Source organism: Pezoporus flaviventris, unplaced genomic scaffold, assembly GCF_033815535.1.
Source record: "Pezoporus flaviventris isolate CSIRO_AGI_PZ_B2104156 unplaced genomic scaffold, CSIRO_AGI_Pfla_v1 ptg000073l, whole genome shotgun sequence".
NCBI classification, from domain to species: domain Eukaryota; kingdom Metazoa; phylum Chordata; class Aves; order Psittaciformes; family Psittacidae; genus Pezoporus; species Pezoporus flaviventris.
This window is the reverse complement of record NW_026892621.1, coordinates 6251190-6265459: the sequence shown is the minus strand read 5'-3', so window position 1 is coordinate 6265459 and position 14270 is coordinate 6251190. Positions and strand designations below refer to the sequence as shown.

The window sequence follows — 14270 nt, the reverse complement described above, 5'->3', positions numbered from 1 at the left end:
CTGACCCACTGTCTAGAGGCGGTGCACGGGCACTTCAAGTGGCTCCCCATTTCCTGCCATCCTCAAGCCCAGTGAGAGACTGAGACATCAGCTTAGCCTTGTATATTCTTGCAATCTGATTTACATACTGTCTCATAGCTCTCTTAGTTTTGAACTTGAGCAGTAGTGTGTTAACAGCACCATTCATAGTTATTAAGGTTTTGAAGTTTTCATTTAATGTATGCAAGCATAAAGGGATTTTACCGAAATGATAACCCTAACCATCTTCCTATGAGAGAATTTTTCCAAGGCTCCTTTTATGAAACTTGTCATCTTTGCTGGAATTTTTATTTCAGGTCATTCAAGCAACAATTGAAAAGCACAAACAGAACAGTGAGACATTTAGAGCTTTCAATAGCTCTTTTTCTCAAGAGGAGGAGCATCTTCCAGATTCCTCTGTAAGTCTTCTTTGCTATCAGTTTTACCAACAGTTAAAGTAGACTTACATAGTTAATTTTAAAATAGTGTCGTCTTGTTCTTAATTTTTATGTTACATTACAGTACAGCTCCATTTCTCGGCTCTCAAATGCGTATCAGCCATAGTTACTTAGCCATGCAGGTATGGAATAAATTACCCAGGGTAATTCAGTGCAAGAGATCTATTGGTCATTTTTTCCAGACTAGTGGCTAATTTAGCATAACAAGTGTAATTCTTCCATGTTATGAGTGGTTGGCTGTCTGGAAGAATGTTTGTACGGCTGGGAGAATTTGTTCATTGCTTTTCCCCATCTCCTCAAAGACACATTTTGGGATTGCTTCTTTTTTATTATTATTTAAAGAGTTGAAAGGAAATTGATGCTTTTTAAAAGGATCTTAAAATCATAGCATCATAGCATGATTAATGTTGGAAAGGACCTTAAAGATCATCTAAGTTCCTGTCTTACAGGTAATAAATATATTTCAGGAAGGATACTCTTCAACTAAATACGCAGAATAGTCTTAAATGGTTTCTCTACATCTGCAGTGTATTGCACTGTGATGTGTGTTGGTGGTCAGATATGGTGGGTCTTGGAGAGCAGGGAGAGAAGAACCACCTGCAGAGTTAAACTTGGGGGTCATTTTATCTTCCTCATGTATTTTTTTGGTGCCTAACCATTTGGAAACCTCTCCCTTCAGTGACTCAGTAAGGCTGGATTTTTATCCAACTGATTTCCCAGGGGGCTCAGGAGAGATGTCAGATATTCCTCTCATCCCAGCATTAGTCAGACTGACAATGGCGATCATCACAAACCTCTGTCACAAATCAGCAAATGATCCTGTTGCTGATAGCAGCCAGCAATGAGTCTTTTTCAGAATATGGCCTAGCTTGATCATCAACTACTCATCAGATAAAAACAATAGGCTAAAAGACGGAAAATAATCAATTCATGCCTCTGCTTTTAACTCAGGGCTGCCTTCAGAACCAGGATGCTCTGATCAAAAAAATTACCCCTTGCTAATAAGCAAACTAGTAAGCGCACTTCTTTCTATCCAGTTAAGACGTGCCTGTTCAATCTTGCTTTGTAAATTCTGTTCTATTTTGCTTCTGTGTAAATGGTGTAGCCACATGTTTATGCTCTACTGCTTCATGACGGTCAAGTAGAGCAGAAGTCTGGTTTATCTCCTGGCTATTAATGCAGAACACACCTTAATTTCTTTTCTGCCAGAATGCTGCATTTTTAGGAGGTTATCTTATCTGGGTAATGAGCTTTGAAAACTGATGCTATGGGTAAATGTGTCAGAATTGCTGCCGCTTAAACAGAGATAAAGGTAGTTCTGTAACGAAAACTGAACAAATACTGAAAGTGTTCTTGGTAGCAATATGCTGCAGTGGGTAGCATCCACCAGAGGTATTCAGTCATCTTTACGAAATATCGGGCAGCGTGCTTTAGAGAAACAATGACAGTAATCTTCTCTTTTTTGGTCTCATGTCTCAAGAAATAGGTATACACTCAGGGATTCCGGCCTGGATCTGTAACAGCTACTAGAAATTGGACTCTGGTTCTAATAAGCCCATAGAAAAATAGCCAAATCGCTCTTCTCTCCTTGGCTGTACATTTGATACATTACAGTGCTTATGAGTTATTTTAGCTGCATGACCAGCACATGCCTTTGCATGCAACTCTTAGCATGCTTTTGTTTTCCCTGCTGATTTACGTAAGCTCATCCGAGCATTAAGGGTTGGTCTTCAGCCTGTAATTTGCCTCCAGAAGACATGCGGTTTCTTGGAGGTGCAGGGATCTGACATTTGAGTCTTAAGATTATGCTTATGCAATAATTCACAGCAATTAATAACCTCCCAACTGTGAAGAGGTGAATATTTGGTGTCATTGCCAGGCAGCCCTGGCAGGGTGACTGTGGCAGTGGCCTTTTATTTAATGAAGTCCTGTCAGGAATCTTCAGGGTCCTTTTGCGGCTTAGTTGCTTCAGAAGGAGGGCACGCATTTCCCTCTTTTCCATTTTCATCTGTAGCATTTCGAGGGTATGTGAAGGGTTTTTATAAATCCATCTATAAATGTTCTCGAGGAAAAGGACCTCTTTTACCACTGCGTGATATTAGAAGAGTTGGAGGTTTGTGTGGGGGAAGGACCCAGTTTGTGCATTCTTAGAAAGCTGGCAAGGAAAAATGCCACAGGGAGCTGAGCTCTGTGGAAGTGCCATCCCAAAGATTTGAGGCGTAGGTGTGCTTTTGTTGGTTAAATCATGATTTTTAGATCCTGTTAAATCATCATGATTTCCCACCCCTGTCTCTGTTCCTCCCCTTAGGTCTGGGGTAGTTCAGAGAAACCCTTTTGAAATCTCTTCCAGGTTAAGAGTAGAGGGTATCTGATTTTTGGCACATTATTCCAAATAAATATTAAAAGGGCATGAGGATCTGAATGGGCAGCTAGAAATATTTACTCTTTCCCCTAAACATGCTGGGAGTTTTCTTCATCTCTTTCAGACCCCATTTTCTTTCCTCTTTTTGCATTCCATTCCCAAGTCCTGTGTCACAGCACACACATGTCCTTTTACTAGGCAGAGATGGCTAAATACCTGGATTGGTTAGGATTCCCATGGAAGGAAGCCCTTTTCCCCAGGACTGGAGAATAGATAATGTGAAGCCCATCGGGTTGCTGGTTTTGTGTGGAGGCAGAAATAATTGGCTAGAGTTGAGTACATGATGCTTCCTTTAATTAAGTTGCATTTCCTGAGGAAGTGCTCCAGGGGTGGCACAGCCCTAGTCTCAGGGAATGCATTTGCTTGTTCTCCAGATTCAATTGGTTGTACTGGTATATAAATAGATAAATTAAGTGTTGGAATGAGTAGCTTTTCAATTTGGCTACTTACAGTTCAGATTGTTTCTAACAACAGATTAAACCCTTTTCTTTCAAAGGGAATGAAGGGCAGAAATGCACTGGAGATTTGGATAACCTTGATATAGGAGATGTTCTCTGATTGGCAGAGTAAGAATGATCTGTGGGAATAACAGGAAAATTTATCATAAAGAGTCTAATGCTTTGAGATCACCTGTAAACTAGAAAACTCCTTGTAAATTAATGACAGATAAGATGGTTTTCCTTCTAGGATGTAGCCTATGGTTTTGATGTACATAAGCTTGTTTTTTGCCCTTTATATGTATTGAATACATATATGTGCCAGTTTGCATTTAGTAAGAGACTGAGAGATGTATTGCATTTAAGAAAAGCTTAACTTTTTAACTCCGTTGGAATGGAGTAAATACTCTTACTCCTCAGAATGCACTGACTATGCAAAGCACCTGCTCCTTTGGCTTGCAGGGCTGACATGGAATTCAAAACATGGCTGTTTATGTTCTGTGGTGCTTGTGGGGAATTAGGCACAGGCTGCAGGGAAGAGCAGGCTTGGCAATCCAGTGCCATCTGCAAAGTCACCTGTTTCGTAGTCAACCCAGCACTGGAGGGTGGCTATGAACATGTGCAATTATAGTATATTCACAAGCAAATGGATGAGGGGCTAAAAGCAAATGATGCCATGTTTTCTTTTTCAGCGTTTAGTATCTTTTAGGAGGCATGTCGATGTTGAAATTCTTCTGTGTCATTCTGTTTCCCTCAGATAGCAAGCACCAGCTCGGTGGAATCGATGCCAGGAGCAGATGGTGGTGGTGCATTTGGAGGGGTCAGTAATCTGAAGCTGATGCTTTGGGTAGAGTAGGGTGGGTGGGTGGTTCGTTCTTTTTCTTCTATAGCAGGAAAAAAAGCCCAGAGCTACCTCAGTGTGCTGGTGTGTATTCTGCTGTCTGTTGCTGCAGCTGTGTTGTCCTTAACGTCTTGGCTATGTTACACCCACAGCTACAGTTTGCAGCATCAGTGCACTGAAATCCTCTTGTTGCAGATTAATGCTGCACTTGTGTGTGAACCTAGTTATAGGGTACCCAGCTTGAGGAAAGCCAATTGGTACTTTTGTAGTGTTGGGGTTTTCTGTTGTGGTTTGTGTTTGTTTGGTTTTAAATTCTGATATGGAACTCCAGGGAATGCTGGTGGGAGGGTGGGCAAGGAGAGGCGAGGAAACCTGCCTGCTTAATGCTGTCATATTGTGTAACTCGGGATCTCATCTCCAGAACTGGATTTTGATTAACGCTTCTTTCATAGTGTGCTTTACATGTTTCTGCCAATACAGAGGGGGAGATTATAGTACTTTCATACACCTCTGGCCTGTAAGTGATTGCCTGCTGCAAAAGCAAAAGATGCTTTTAAAGGTATTCTTTCATTTTGCTCTGTACAATGCCTGTGACTGCTGCTGAGTCAAGCCAGAGGTTTTGAGTCCTGATAAGGTCTATCTTTTAGTGTTCATATCTCTCCCTTCTAAAATGTCTTCTGAGAACAACAGATTTTCAGGAAATGCATTAGGGTCAGATAAGTTTACTGAAAAAAAATCTCCAAAAGAAGAAGCAATAACCCAAAAGCCCCTTATCTGTGGAGACATACCACAGGATATATAGTATTAGCATGATGTTTTTAGTAACAAAGGAGCCACTCAGCAGACTCCTCCAGACCTCTGGCTTATTAAAAATAAGTGTTTATAATTAGCGTGCTCCTTGCTGTTTACTGTTTGTTCACACATCATCTTTGCCCTAAGCATTTTTTTTATTTGTAGTCAGTTTTGTGATTAGTGCCCCTGTTCATTGAGTTACAGATGCCCCAATGAGCTAGCTACTGATTGAGAGTATTTAAAAACAAACAGAAAAATCCTTTTTAGTCTCAAGTTTCTTAGGGAAATGTTAATTCTAGTTGTAATAAAATCTTAAAAAACAGATCTTTGCAGTTGATTATAAGCAGTTGCGCAGTGTATCTGATACAGGAAGTGATTATACATAAGTTGCCTATTTTTGATAAAGAATTCCTGAGGTAGAACTAAAAATGGAGTTCATCAAAAAACACAGCTGAAAACGTCACAAATTTTGTAGTGTTGATTCTGGGATCTCATTCTGCTGTATTGTAGCAAATGTATAACATCAGCATGAGTAATGGATTCAGATGTTACTTGCAGCTTTAGAAACTAATCTTTAATGATGACATCCCTTTAGAAAAATCTCAGTGAGGGCATGAGAATGAGTACATTCTATGCTGGACGACTTCCACATGCAAACCACTTGGTGGTGGTGGTGGTCAGCAAACTAACATCTCCTTCCTGTGGTTCTGCTGAATCTGGTAAAGAGTCTGCAGGGGTTTCATTAGTGTTGCAGGTTAGCACAACCAGACAGTGGAAACGTGCTGCAGGAAGTGTAGTCTGCTTGCTCTGCTGCACTGTGGTCCCTGTTTGCTGCACTGCACTGCTAGAACAACTTTTGCTCAACCTTCTGCCTGCATGAGGAAGGTACAAGCCAGGGGAAGATTGTCTTGCATGTAACATTGCATGTATGACATTGGGAAATAGAGAAACATGCTAAACAATTTTGCTGTATTACAAAGTACAAAATAGACTATATAATTTAATTTCTCACATATGATCAGCATTTCACTGAAGCCTATAGAGGGTGGAAGCAAGGGCAAATAGCCTGGAAGGAATACAGAGAAATTGTTGGGGAGCCAGAGATTAGGTTAGGAAAGTAGAAGCCCTGATAAAATGAAATCTGGCCAGGGACATCAAGGGCAACAAGAAACGCCTCTATCTGGTACGTTAGTGACAAAAGGAAGACAAGGGAAAATGTGGGCCCCTTCTGGAAGGAAATGGGAGACCTGGGACATGGAGAAGGCCGAGGTATTCGATGAATTTGCCTCAGTTTTCACCAGCAAGAACTCAAGCCTCATCAAGCAAGTTGTAGAAGGCAAAGGCCGGGACTGGGAGAATAAGAAACTGTCCACTGTAGATGATCAGAGAGAACATCTAAGAAACCTGAAGGTGCACAAGTGCATGGACCTGATGAGGTGCAGTGCCTTCAGAACCCACAGATATATTTGCCAAGCCATTTTCCATCATATTTGAGAAGTCGTGGCAGATGGGTGAAGTTCCTGCTGACTGGAAAAGGGGAAATATAAGCCCCATTCTTAAAAAAGGAGAAAAGGAGAAGGTGGGGAAATACAGGCTGGTCAGTCTCGCCTCAGCGCCTGGTAACATCATAGAGCAGATCCTCCTGGAAGCTGTGCTAAGGCACATGGACAATAATGGGGTGGTTGGTGACAGCCAACATGGCTTCACTAAGGGCAAATAGTGCCTGAGATATTTGGTGGCTTTCTATGATGTGGCTATGGCGTTGGTGGGTAAAGGTAGAGCAACTGATGTCATCTACCTGGACTTGTACAAAGCATTTGACATTGTCCCTTACAACATCCTTGTCTCTAAACTGGAGAGGCACAGATTTAACAGAAAGACCACTCAGTGTATAAGGAATTGGCTTGGTAAAATCATAGAATCAGCCAGGTTGGAAAAGACCTTTAAGATCAAGTCCAGCCATTACCCCAGGTGTGCCAAGACCACCACTAAACCATATCCCTGAGGGCCTCATCTACATGGGTTTTGAACACTTCCAGGGCCGGTAACACTTTCTTGGGCAGCCTGTTCCAATGCCTGGTCACCATTTTGGTGAAGAAATTGTTCCTAATCTCCAGTCTAAACCTTCCCTGGCACAGCTTAAGGCTGTTTCCTCCTGTCCATTGTTCCTTTGGAGAAGAGACTGACCCCACCTAACTACAACCTCCTGTCAGGTAGATGTGGAGAGTGATAAGGTCCCCTTGAGCCCTCTCTTCTAAACAACCTAGAACTAAACCTCCCCAGGTCCTTCAGCCATTCTTCATTGTATTTATTCTCCAGAACCTTCACCAGCTCCATTGCCCTTCTCTCCCTGCTCCAGTACTTCAGTGTCTCTCTTGTAGTGAGGGGCCCAGAACTGGACACAGGGTTCGAGATGCAGCCTCACCAGTGTGCAGGGGCACAATCCCTGCCCTGGCCCTGCTGCCACATTGGTGCTGATCCAGGCCAGGATGCTGGTGGCTTCTTGACTGCCTGGGCACAAGCTGCGCATGTTTGGCTCTGTCAATCAGCACCCCCAGGTCCTTTCCCATGAGCAGTTTCCAGCCACTCTTCCCAAGCCTGGAGTGTTCCATGGGATTGTTGTGGCCCAAGTGCAGGGCCCGGCACTTTGTCTTGTTGAACCTCATCACACTGGCCACAGCCCATGGATCCAGCCTGTCCAGATCCCTCTGCAGAGCCTCCTGCCCTCCAGCAGATCAACGCTCCCGCCCAGCTTGGTGTCATCTGCAAATAAACTAGGAGAGCAGGCTCCATGTGAGCACTAGAACACCCTGCGGTGAGGGGGCGCAGAGGCTCTGGGACCCTCCCTGGTGATGGGACAGAGGTGATGGCTGAGGGACAAGGCAAGGATGCCAGCACAGCACAGCCTCCCTTCGCTCCATTCTCTATTGGCGGTTTCCAGCCACTCTTCCCAAGCCTTGAGCATTGCAGGGGGTTGTTGTGGCCCAAGTGCAGGGCCTGGCACTTTACCTTGTTGAACCTCATCCCATGGGTCCAGCCTATCCATATCCCCCTGCAGAGCTCCCTACCCTCCAGCAGATCAACGCTCCCACCCAACTTGGTGTCGTCTCCAAATATGCAGAGGATGCCCTTGATCCCCTCATCCAGATCATCAGTGAAGGTATTAAAAAACAAAGGCCCTAACACTGAGCCCTGAGGGGCACCGCTAGTGACTGGTCACCAACTAGATGTGACACCATTCACCACCACTCTTTGGACTTGGCCATCCAGCCAGTTTCCAATCCAGTGAAGAATCCTCCTGTCCAGGCCATAGGCAATGTCCTCCATTTGTCCAGGAGCAAACTGTGTGAGACAGTGTCAGATGCTTAAATCCAAATACAGAATGTTTATAGCCTTTCCCTCATCAACCAGGCAGGTCACCTTATCGTAGAAGGTACTCTGGGACCTGCCCACTAGACCAGGATGGCTGATAGATGACTGAGGGTGGCTTAGAAAGCTCCTCTGCCAGCCCTTTCAGCACTCTTGGGTGGAAACCATTAGGTCCCATAAACTTGTGCACATCTAAGTGGAGCAGGAGGTTGCTAACCATTTCTTCCTCAATTATGGGGACTTCAGTCAGCTCCCCATCTCTGCCATACAAATCAGGGTACTGAGTACCCTGGGGATGGCTGGTGTGACTATTAAAGACTGTGGTGAAGGCAGCGTTATGTATCTCAGCCTTTTCGTCATCCTCAGTCACTAAGCTTTCCCTAGAATCCAGAGAGGATGAAGGTTTTCCTTGGCCCTCCTGTTATTGCTAATATATTTGGAAAAATACTTTTTATTATCTTTTATGGCAGTGGCCATATTTATTTCCATCTGTGCCTTTGACTTTCTGTCTACATAACCTAACAACATCCTTATACTTTTCATGGGGTAACAGTCCCTTCTTCCACAGGTAATAAACTGTCTTTTCCTGAGTTCCAGCACTATCACCCTGTTCAACCCTGCTGGTCTTTACCACCAGTTTGATTTTCAGCACATGGATACCGCCTGCTCCTGCGCCTTAAGGATTTCATTCTTGAAGAGTGTCCAGCCTTCCTGGACCCGTTTGTCCTTCAGTAATGCTTTTGAGGGAATTCTGCCAACCAACATCATAAACAGGCTGAAGTCAGCCTTCCAGAAGTGTAAGGTGGAGATTTTGCTGACCGTCTTCCGGACTTCTCCAAGGATTGAAAATTCAGTCATTTTGTGATCACTTTGCCCAAGATGTCCCCCAACCATCACTTCACCCACCAGTCCTTCTCTGTTTGCCAACAGCAAACCTAGCCAGGCATCTCCCCTGGTTGGCTCACTGCCAGCTTGGTCAGGAATTTATCTTCCACACCCTCCAAGAACCTCATGGATTGTTTCTTCTCTTCTGTGTTGTACTTCCAGCAGACATCTGGTAGGTTGAAGTCCCCCACGAGAACAAGGGCAAGCAGTGGTGAAACTTCCCCCAGTTGTTTGAAGAACGCTTCATCCACAGCTTCATCCTGGCTGGGTGGTCTGTAACAGACTCCTACCAGGATACCAGCTTGGTTGGCCTTCCCCCGATCTTCACCCACAGACATTCAGCCTTCTCACTCACAACATTGAGTTCAAGGCAGTCGATGCACTCCCTACCATACAATGCAACCCCACCCTATCCCTTCTGAAGATCCTGTAGCCATCCATTGCAGCACTCCAATCATGTGAAACATCCCACCACATTTCTGTGATGGTGATTATGTCATGATTTCCCTGGAAGCACAATGGCTTCCAGTTCCTCCTGTTTGTTGTCCATGCTGCGGGCATTGTCATAAATGCATTTAAGTTGCCCCATGTATCTGGACTGCAGCAGCAGCACGCTACCCTTGGCTCATTTCTAGAGAGCCTGGTGTTATCCTCTTCCCCTTCAAACCTAGTTTAAAGCCCTCTCTATGAGCCCTGCTAGCTCTTGGGCTAGAATCCTTTTCCCCCTTTAGGACAGGCATAGCCCATCTGCCACTGGCAGGCCTGGTGCTGCCTAAACTGACCCATGGTCAAAAACCAGCAAATTCTAGTGCTGACACCAGTCATGGAGCCAGGAACTAATTAATCTGATTTTTCTGAGGTAACCGTTATCATTGTGACTGGCATGAGGGACAAGAATACTACTTGGGCTCCCGAATCCTGAACCAGTCACCCCCCAATGCCCTGAAGTCCTTCTTGAGTCTCCTCAGGCCTCTTGAAGAGATTTCTTCAGTGCTCACCTAGAAGACTAATAAAGGATAGTAGCCACAAGGCTGTACCAGGTGAGTGAGTTTTCTGGTGACATCCCTCATTCTGGCCTCAGGAAGGCAGCAGTGAGTCTGATCAGGCAGGCATATGGGGCCCTCTGTTCCCCTTAAGTTGGTCACACTGAAAGGGCTGTTATTATCAGCTCGATGTCCAAGTGGAGATCAGTGATGGAGTTTCTCAGGGGCTGGTATTGGGACCGGTGCTGTTCAACATGGACAGTGGGATCGAGCACCTTCAGCAACTTTGCCAAAGACACCAAGCTATGTGGTGCGGTCGACACCTTGGAGGGAAGGGATGGGATCCAAAGGCACCTGGACAGGCTGGAGAGGTGGCAGCATGCAAACCTCATGGAGTTCAACAAGGTCAACTGCAGGATCCTGCCCTTAGGTCAGGGCAGTGTCAAGCACAAGCACATGTTGGGTGGAGGCTGGACTGATAGCAGCCCTGAGGAGCATTTGGGGGTGCTGATTGACAGGAAGCTCCCCATGACCCAGCTTCAGTGTGCACTTGAGCCCAGACCCCCCCCCCCCCCCCCCCCGTGTACTGGGCTGCACTCCCAGAGCGTGAGCAGCAGCTCAGGGAGGGGATCCTGCCCCTCTGCTGTGCTCTGGGGTGACCCCCCTGCAGCCCTGATCCAGCTCTGGGGCAGCAGCACAGGAGGGACGTGGAGCTGTTGGAGAGAGGCCAGAGGAGGCCATGGAGATGCTGCGAGGGCTGGAGCAGCTCTGCTCTGGAGCCGGGCTGAGAGAGCCGGGCTGCGCAGCCTGGAGAAGAGAAGGCTCCTGAAGGGGAGACCTGAGAGCAGCTCCAGTGCCTAAAGGGGCTGCAGGAAACCTGGAGAGGGGCTTGGGACAAGGGATGTAGGGACAGGCCAAGGGGAATGGCTTTAACCTGCCAGAGGAGAGACTGAGATGAGCTCTTAGGCAGAAGCTCTTCCCTGTGAGGGTGCTGAGGCGCTGGCACAGGGTGCCCAGAGAAGCTGTGGCTGCCCCATCCCTGGCAGTGTTCAAGGCCAGGTTGGACACAGGGGCTTGGAGCAAGCTGCTCTAGTGGAAGGGGTCCCTGCCCGTGGCAGGGGTTGGAACTGGGTGAGCTTTAAGGGCCCTTCCAACACAAACTATTCTGTGGTTCTGTGATTTCTGGTGATTTTCTGCCCCATTGCAGGTGTCTCCAAATACATAATTTGTAAATGGAAACTACACAGCAGTATAAGGGTAATGAGAAGAAAGTATTTGAAATGCCTTTGTTTCTCATGCATCTGTCTATGGAAGTGTCTCTCAGTGTGTCTGTATTGTGTATACAGCATCGAGGCCTCATTTCTGCTTCCTGTTCCAGACAGGATGAAATATAAAGCAAGTCATAAACCACAGACAGTCTCCTGAGCCCACTGTGCTTTTTCTTCCAGCCCTTCAGTGTTTCCTCCCCCCTTTTCAGAAGCAAATGAAGGCTCCAGTGGTTCATTGAGCAGGCCAAGCACAGGCCTTCACCTTGCAGTCACTTAGGTCTAGGTAGGAGTTGTACCTCTCATTGAGGTCTATACACTTCTTCCACCAAAATTTTAAAGTTGGAGGAAACTTTCAAGATTTAGAGAGTTAAATACAGCTGTAGGGTAAAAGCACAATAGTGGTCAAAACAACCCAGTCTGAAAGAAGTTATTGTAGATTCTGCCTCTGAACTTGATTTTATGCAAGCGTTTTGTCGTGTCAGGTTCACCAGTTTCAAAACAGAGCTGGGTACAGGAAGAAAGATTCAAGTGCATTATTAAGATAGTTGAAGATAGGGCAGCTTTGTACTTCTGTCTTAACATACATCAACAGTAAATACTGTAGCTTGTGTAATAAAGGACCCAGATGCCGAGTGACTGCTACATTTGTCTTTGATGAGCAAAGTTTGTAAATGACAATGCATGTCCTTGTTTTCTACAAAAGCCTCTCTTTGATAGGTAGAGTATGTGGCAAGGTCAACCTGAGCCACTGCTGGGTGGGATTAGGCGGCTGCCTGTGCAGCAGGATCCCATGGTTTCATAGGGATGGAAAGCTAAGGACTGCTTAATTCTTTCCCAGTGTCAACAGTTAAATAATATAATACTGAGTAAGTCATTCTTATGTAATTGCTCATTGGAATTTGCCAAGTAATAAAGAAAATATGTTTTCATTTTTATTATCTTTTCTACAGCTGCAATAGCAGTGTTTCAAACTCTTGTGTTCTCACTGTATTCTCATAATGTTGAGAAATGTTATGAAACATTTCTGGTATTCATCAAATGCTAAAGGCCTCTTTATACAGTGCCTTTTTTGATTAATGAAGTTAGTATTAAATGCTTATTGTATGCTACAGCACAAGTTAAAATACAGTGCTCTGAAAGAAAAGCTCATATGTAACTCATAACAAATCTTGACCAATATAATACCCTTTTTGCTGTCTTTCCTTTGTTAAATATTTGGGTTGTGTACTTCTGCCAGTGAACACTGTCTAGGCTGTTTCACATTGAGGAGAAAGTCAAATACGAGATCCATTAGAGGAAGTGTTCAACTGGAGTCTTACCTGTGTTACAGAAACATGCATGTGGGTGATGATAGATATTCCTGTTGAAGTACAAAAAATTAACCAATTTCTACATGAAGCAGTACATTCAGTTCATGTTAGAGGAACTTCAGTATTTTTCCTGTGCAGGCACATGTAGGTATCAATTGAAAGCAAAAAAAAAAAAAATGGTTTTGTTTAGCATTTACCAGCATTATCTTCCAGTCACATCTCACAAAGCTAAATGGTACCTTCATTTACTCCCTTGCCATTCCAGTAACACTAGTGATGATGTTACCATCAGAATTAAATGACTTGTTGTGCTATATGCAAATTCTAGTAAGGAGAGAAAAAATAGGTTGACCAGTGAGGAAATGCTCTGATCTAAGAACTGAAGAGGAACCCATCCCTAGCCAGTGGAAGGAAAATCAGTCTTCTAAAACAATTAATAGCATTAGTATAAAAATCAGAGTGAGAAATGGCTGACTTTAGCCTATATATATGATATAAATAACAAAGTTACTCTGTAGGTTGCTAATCAGTAAAAGCTTTTCAAATTGCCTATTAAGGCAATACATGCCTGCTTTGGAGGAATCTGTTCAATCCTGACAGGAACATTTGTGCTGGTGATTCATCCGAGCCATTGTTCAGTTAGTGTAATTCCAGTGGGACTGGTCACATCTGGTTCTTCACAAGAAAAGTGAAATTCTGCACTCCGCTTTTTGGGGGGGAAGGCTCAGATTTGCAGGAATTCTGGTTTGCTGAGCAGTTAGCGTGTGGGTGTATGGGGCTGTGGTGATTTTCCTGAATGAACAAATCCTTCTGGCTGTGCTTTCCCAGGCTGGATTCCAGTGTATTCTATGTATTTGTATACAAGTTTGAAACATTGCTATTGCAGCTATAGAAAGGACAATGAAAATTAAAAGAGCCAATACAATTAGAAGTAATTAGTGTGGGTTTGGTGTGTAATGCCATTACAAGCCAGGGTGCTTTCAGCAGCTCTGCTGAAAAACAGTGAACTTTCCTCTGTACCTAGGGAGTCTGAAAGATGGGATTGAGGTGTCAGCTTTTAAAACTGATATTTTATTTTTCCTAATTGGCCTGAAAACATGTTCTAGTGACTGCTGCAGGTTAGTTGTAACCACTGAGGTGAGAGTTTAGAGTGAGTGTCAAGGTTGCCCTAATGCTGGTGCCACCAACCTCTGCTCAGTTTAATTGCTGCTGCCTTTCCTCACACCCCCACATGCCCACATCCTGTGTTAAAGAAAAGCTTTGAAGAAGGGGAAATTTGTTGAGTGAATTGTTCTCTCTCAAGTGGATTTAAGCTGTGACATAGTATGTGCTAGTACTTTAGAGGGAAAGGGGGGATTGTCAAGGAGTCCGGAATCTGTGTAACAAAGGGCCTGGCCTCAGCTGGTTGATCTTCAGAAAAACTGTAAAATATCTCTTTTCTTTTAACTTAGAGAAATGTTTCTTCTCCCAGTAGTGTGTTAAATGAG

At 44.5% G+C, this 14270-nt stretch overlaps 1 protein-coding gene across 9 annotated transcripts in view; it reads left to right on the top strand.

Annotated features, from left to right (window-relative positions):
* FGD3 (FYVE, RhoGEF and PH domain containing 3) overlaps positions 1-14270 on the top strand; it is a 120328-nt gene that overhangs the window by 92382 nt on the left and 13676 nt on the right. For 8 of the 9 annotated variants that reach the window (XR_009746873.1, XM_061473055.1, XM_061473053.1 and 5 more), the window contains exons 14-15: positions 336-437; positions 4093-4155. Coding sequence is in view for 8 of the 9 variants with exons in the window: in XM_061473055.1 (XP_061329039.1) it covers positions 336-437; positions 4093-4155 (165 nt within the window). In the remaining variant the exon portion in view is untranslated. The remainder of the gene's footprint in view (positions 1-335; positions 438-4092; positions 4156-14270) is intronic. The other variant, XM_061473057.1, reaches the window with a different exon arrangement.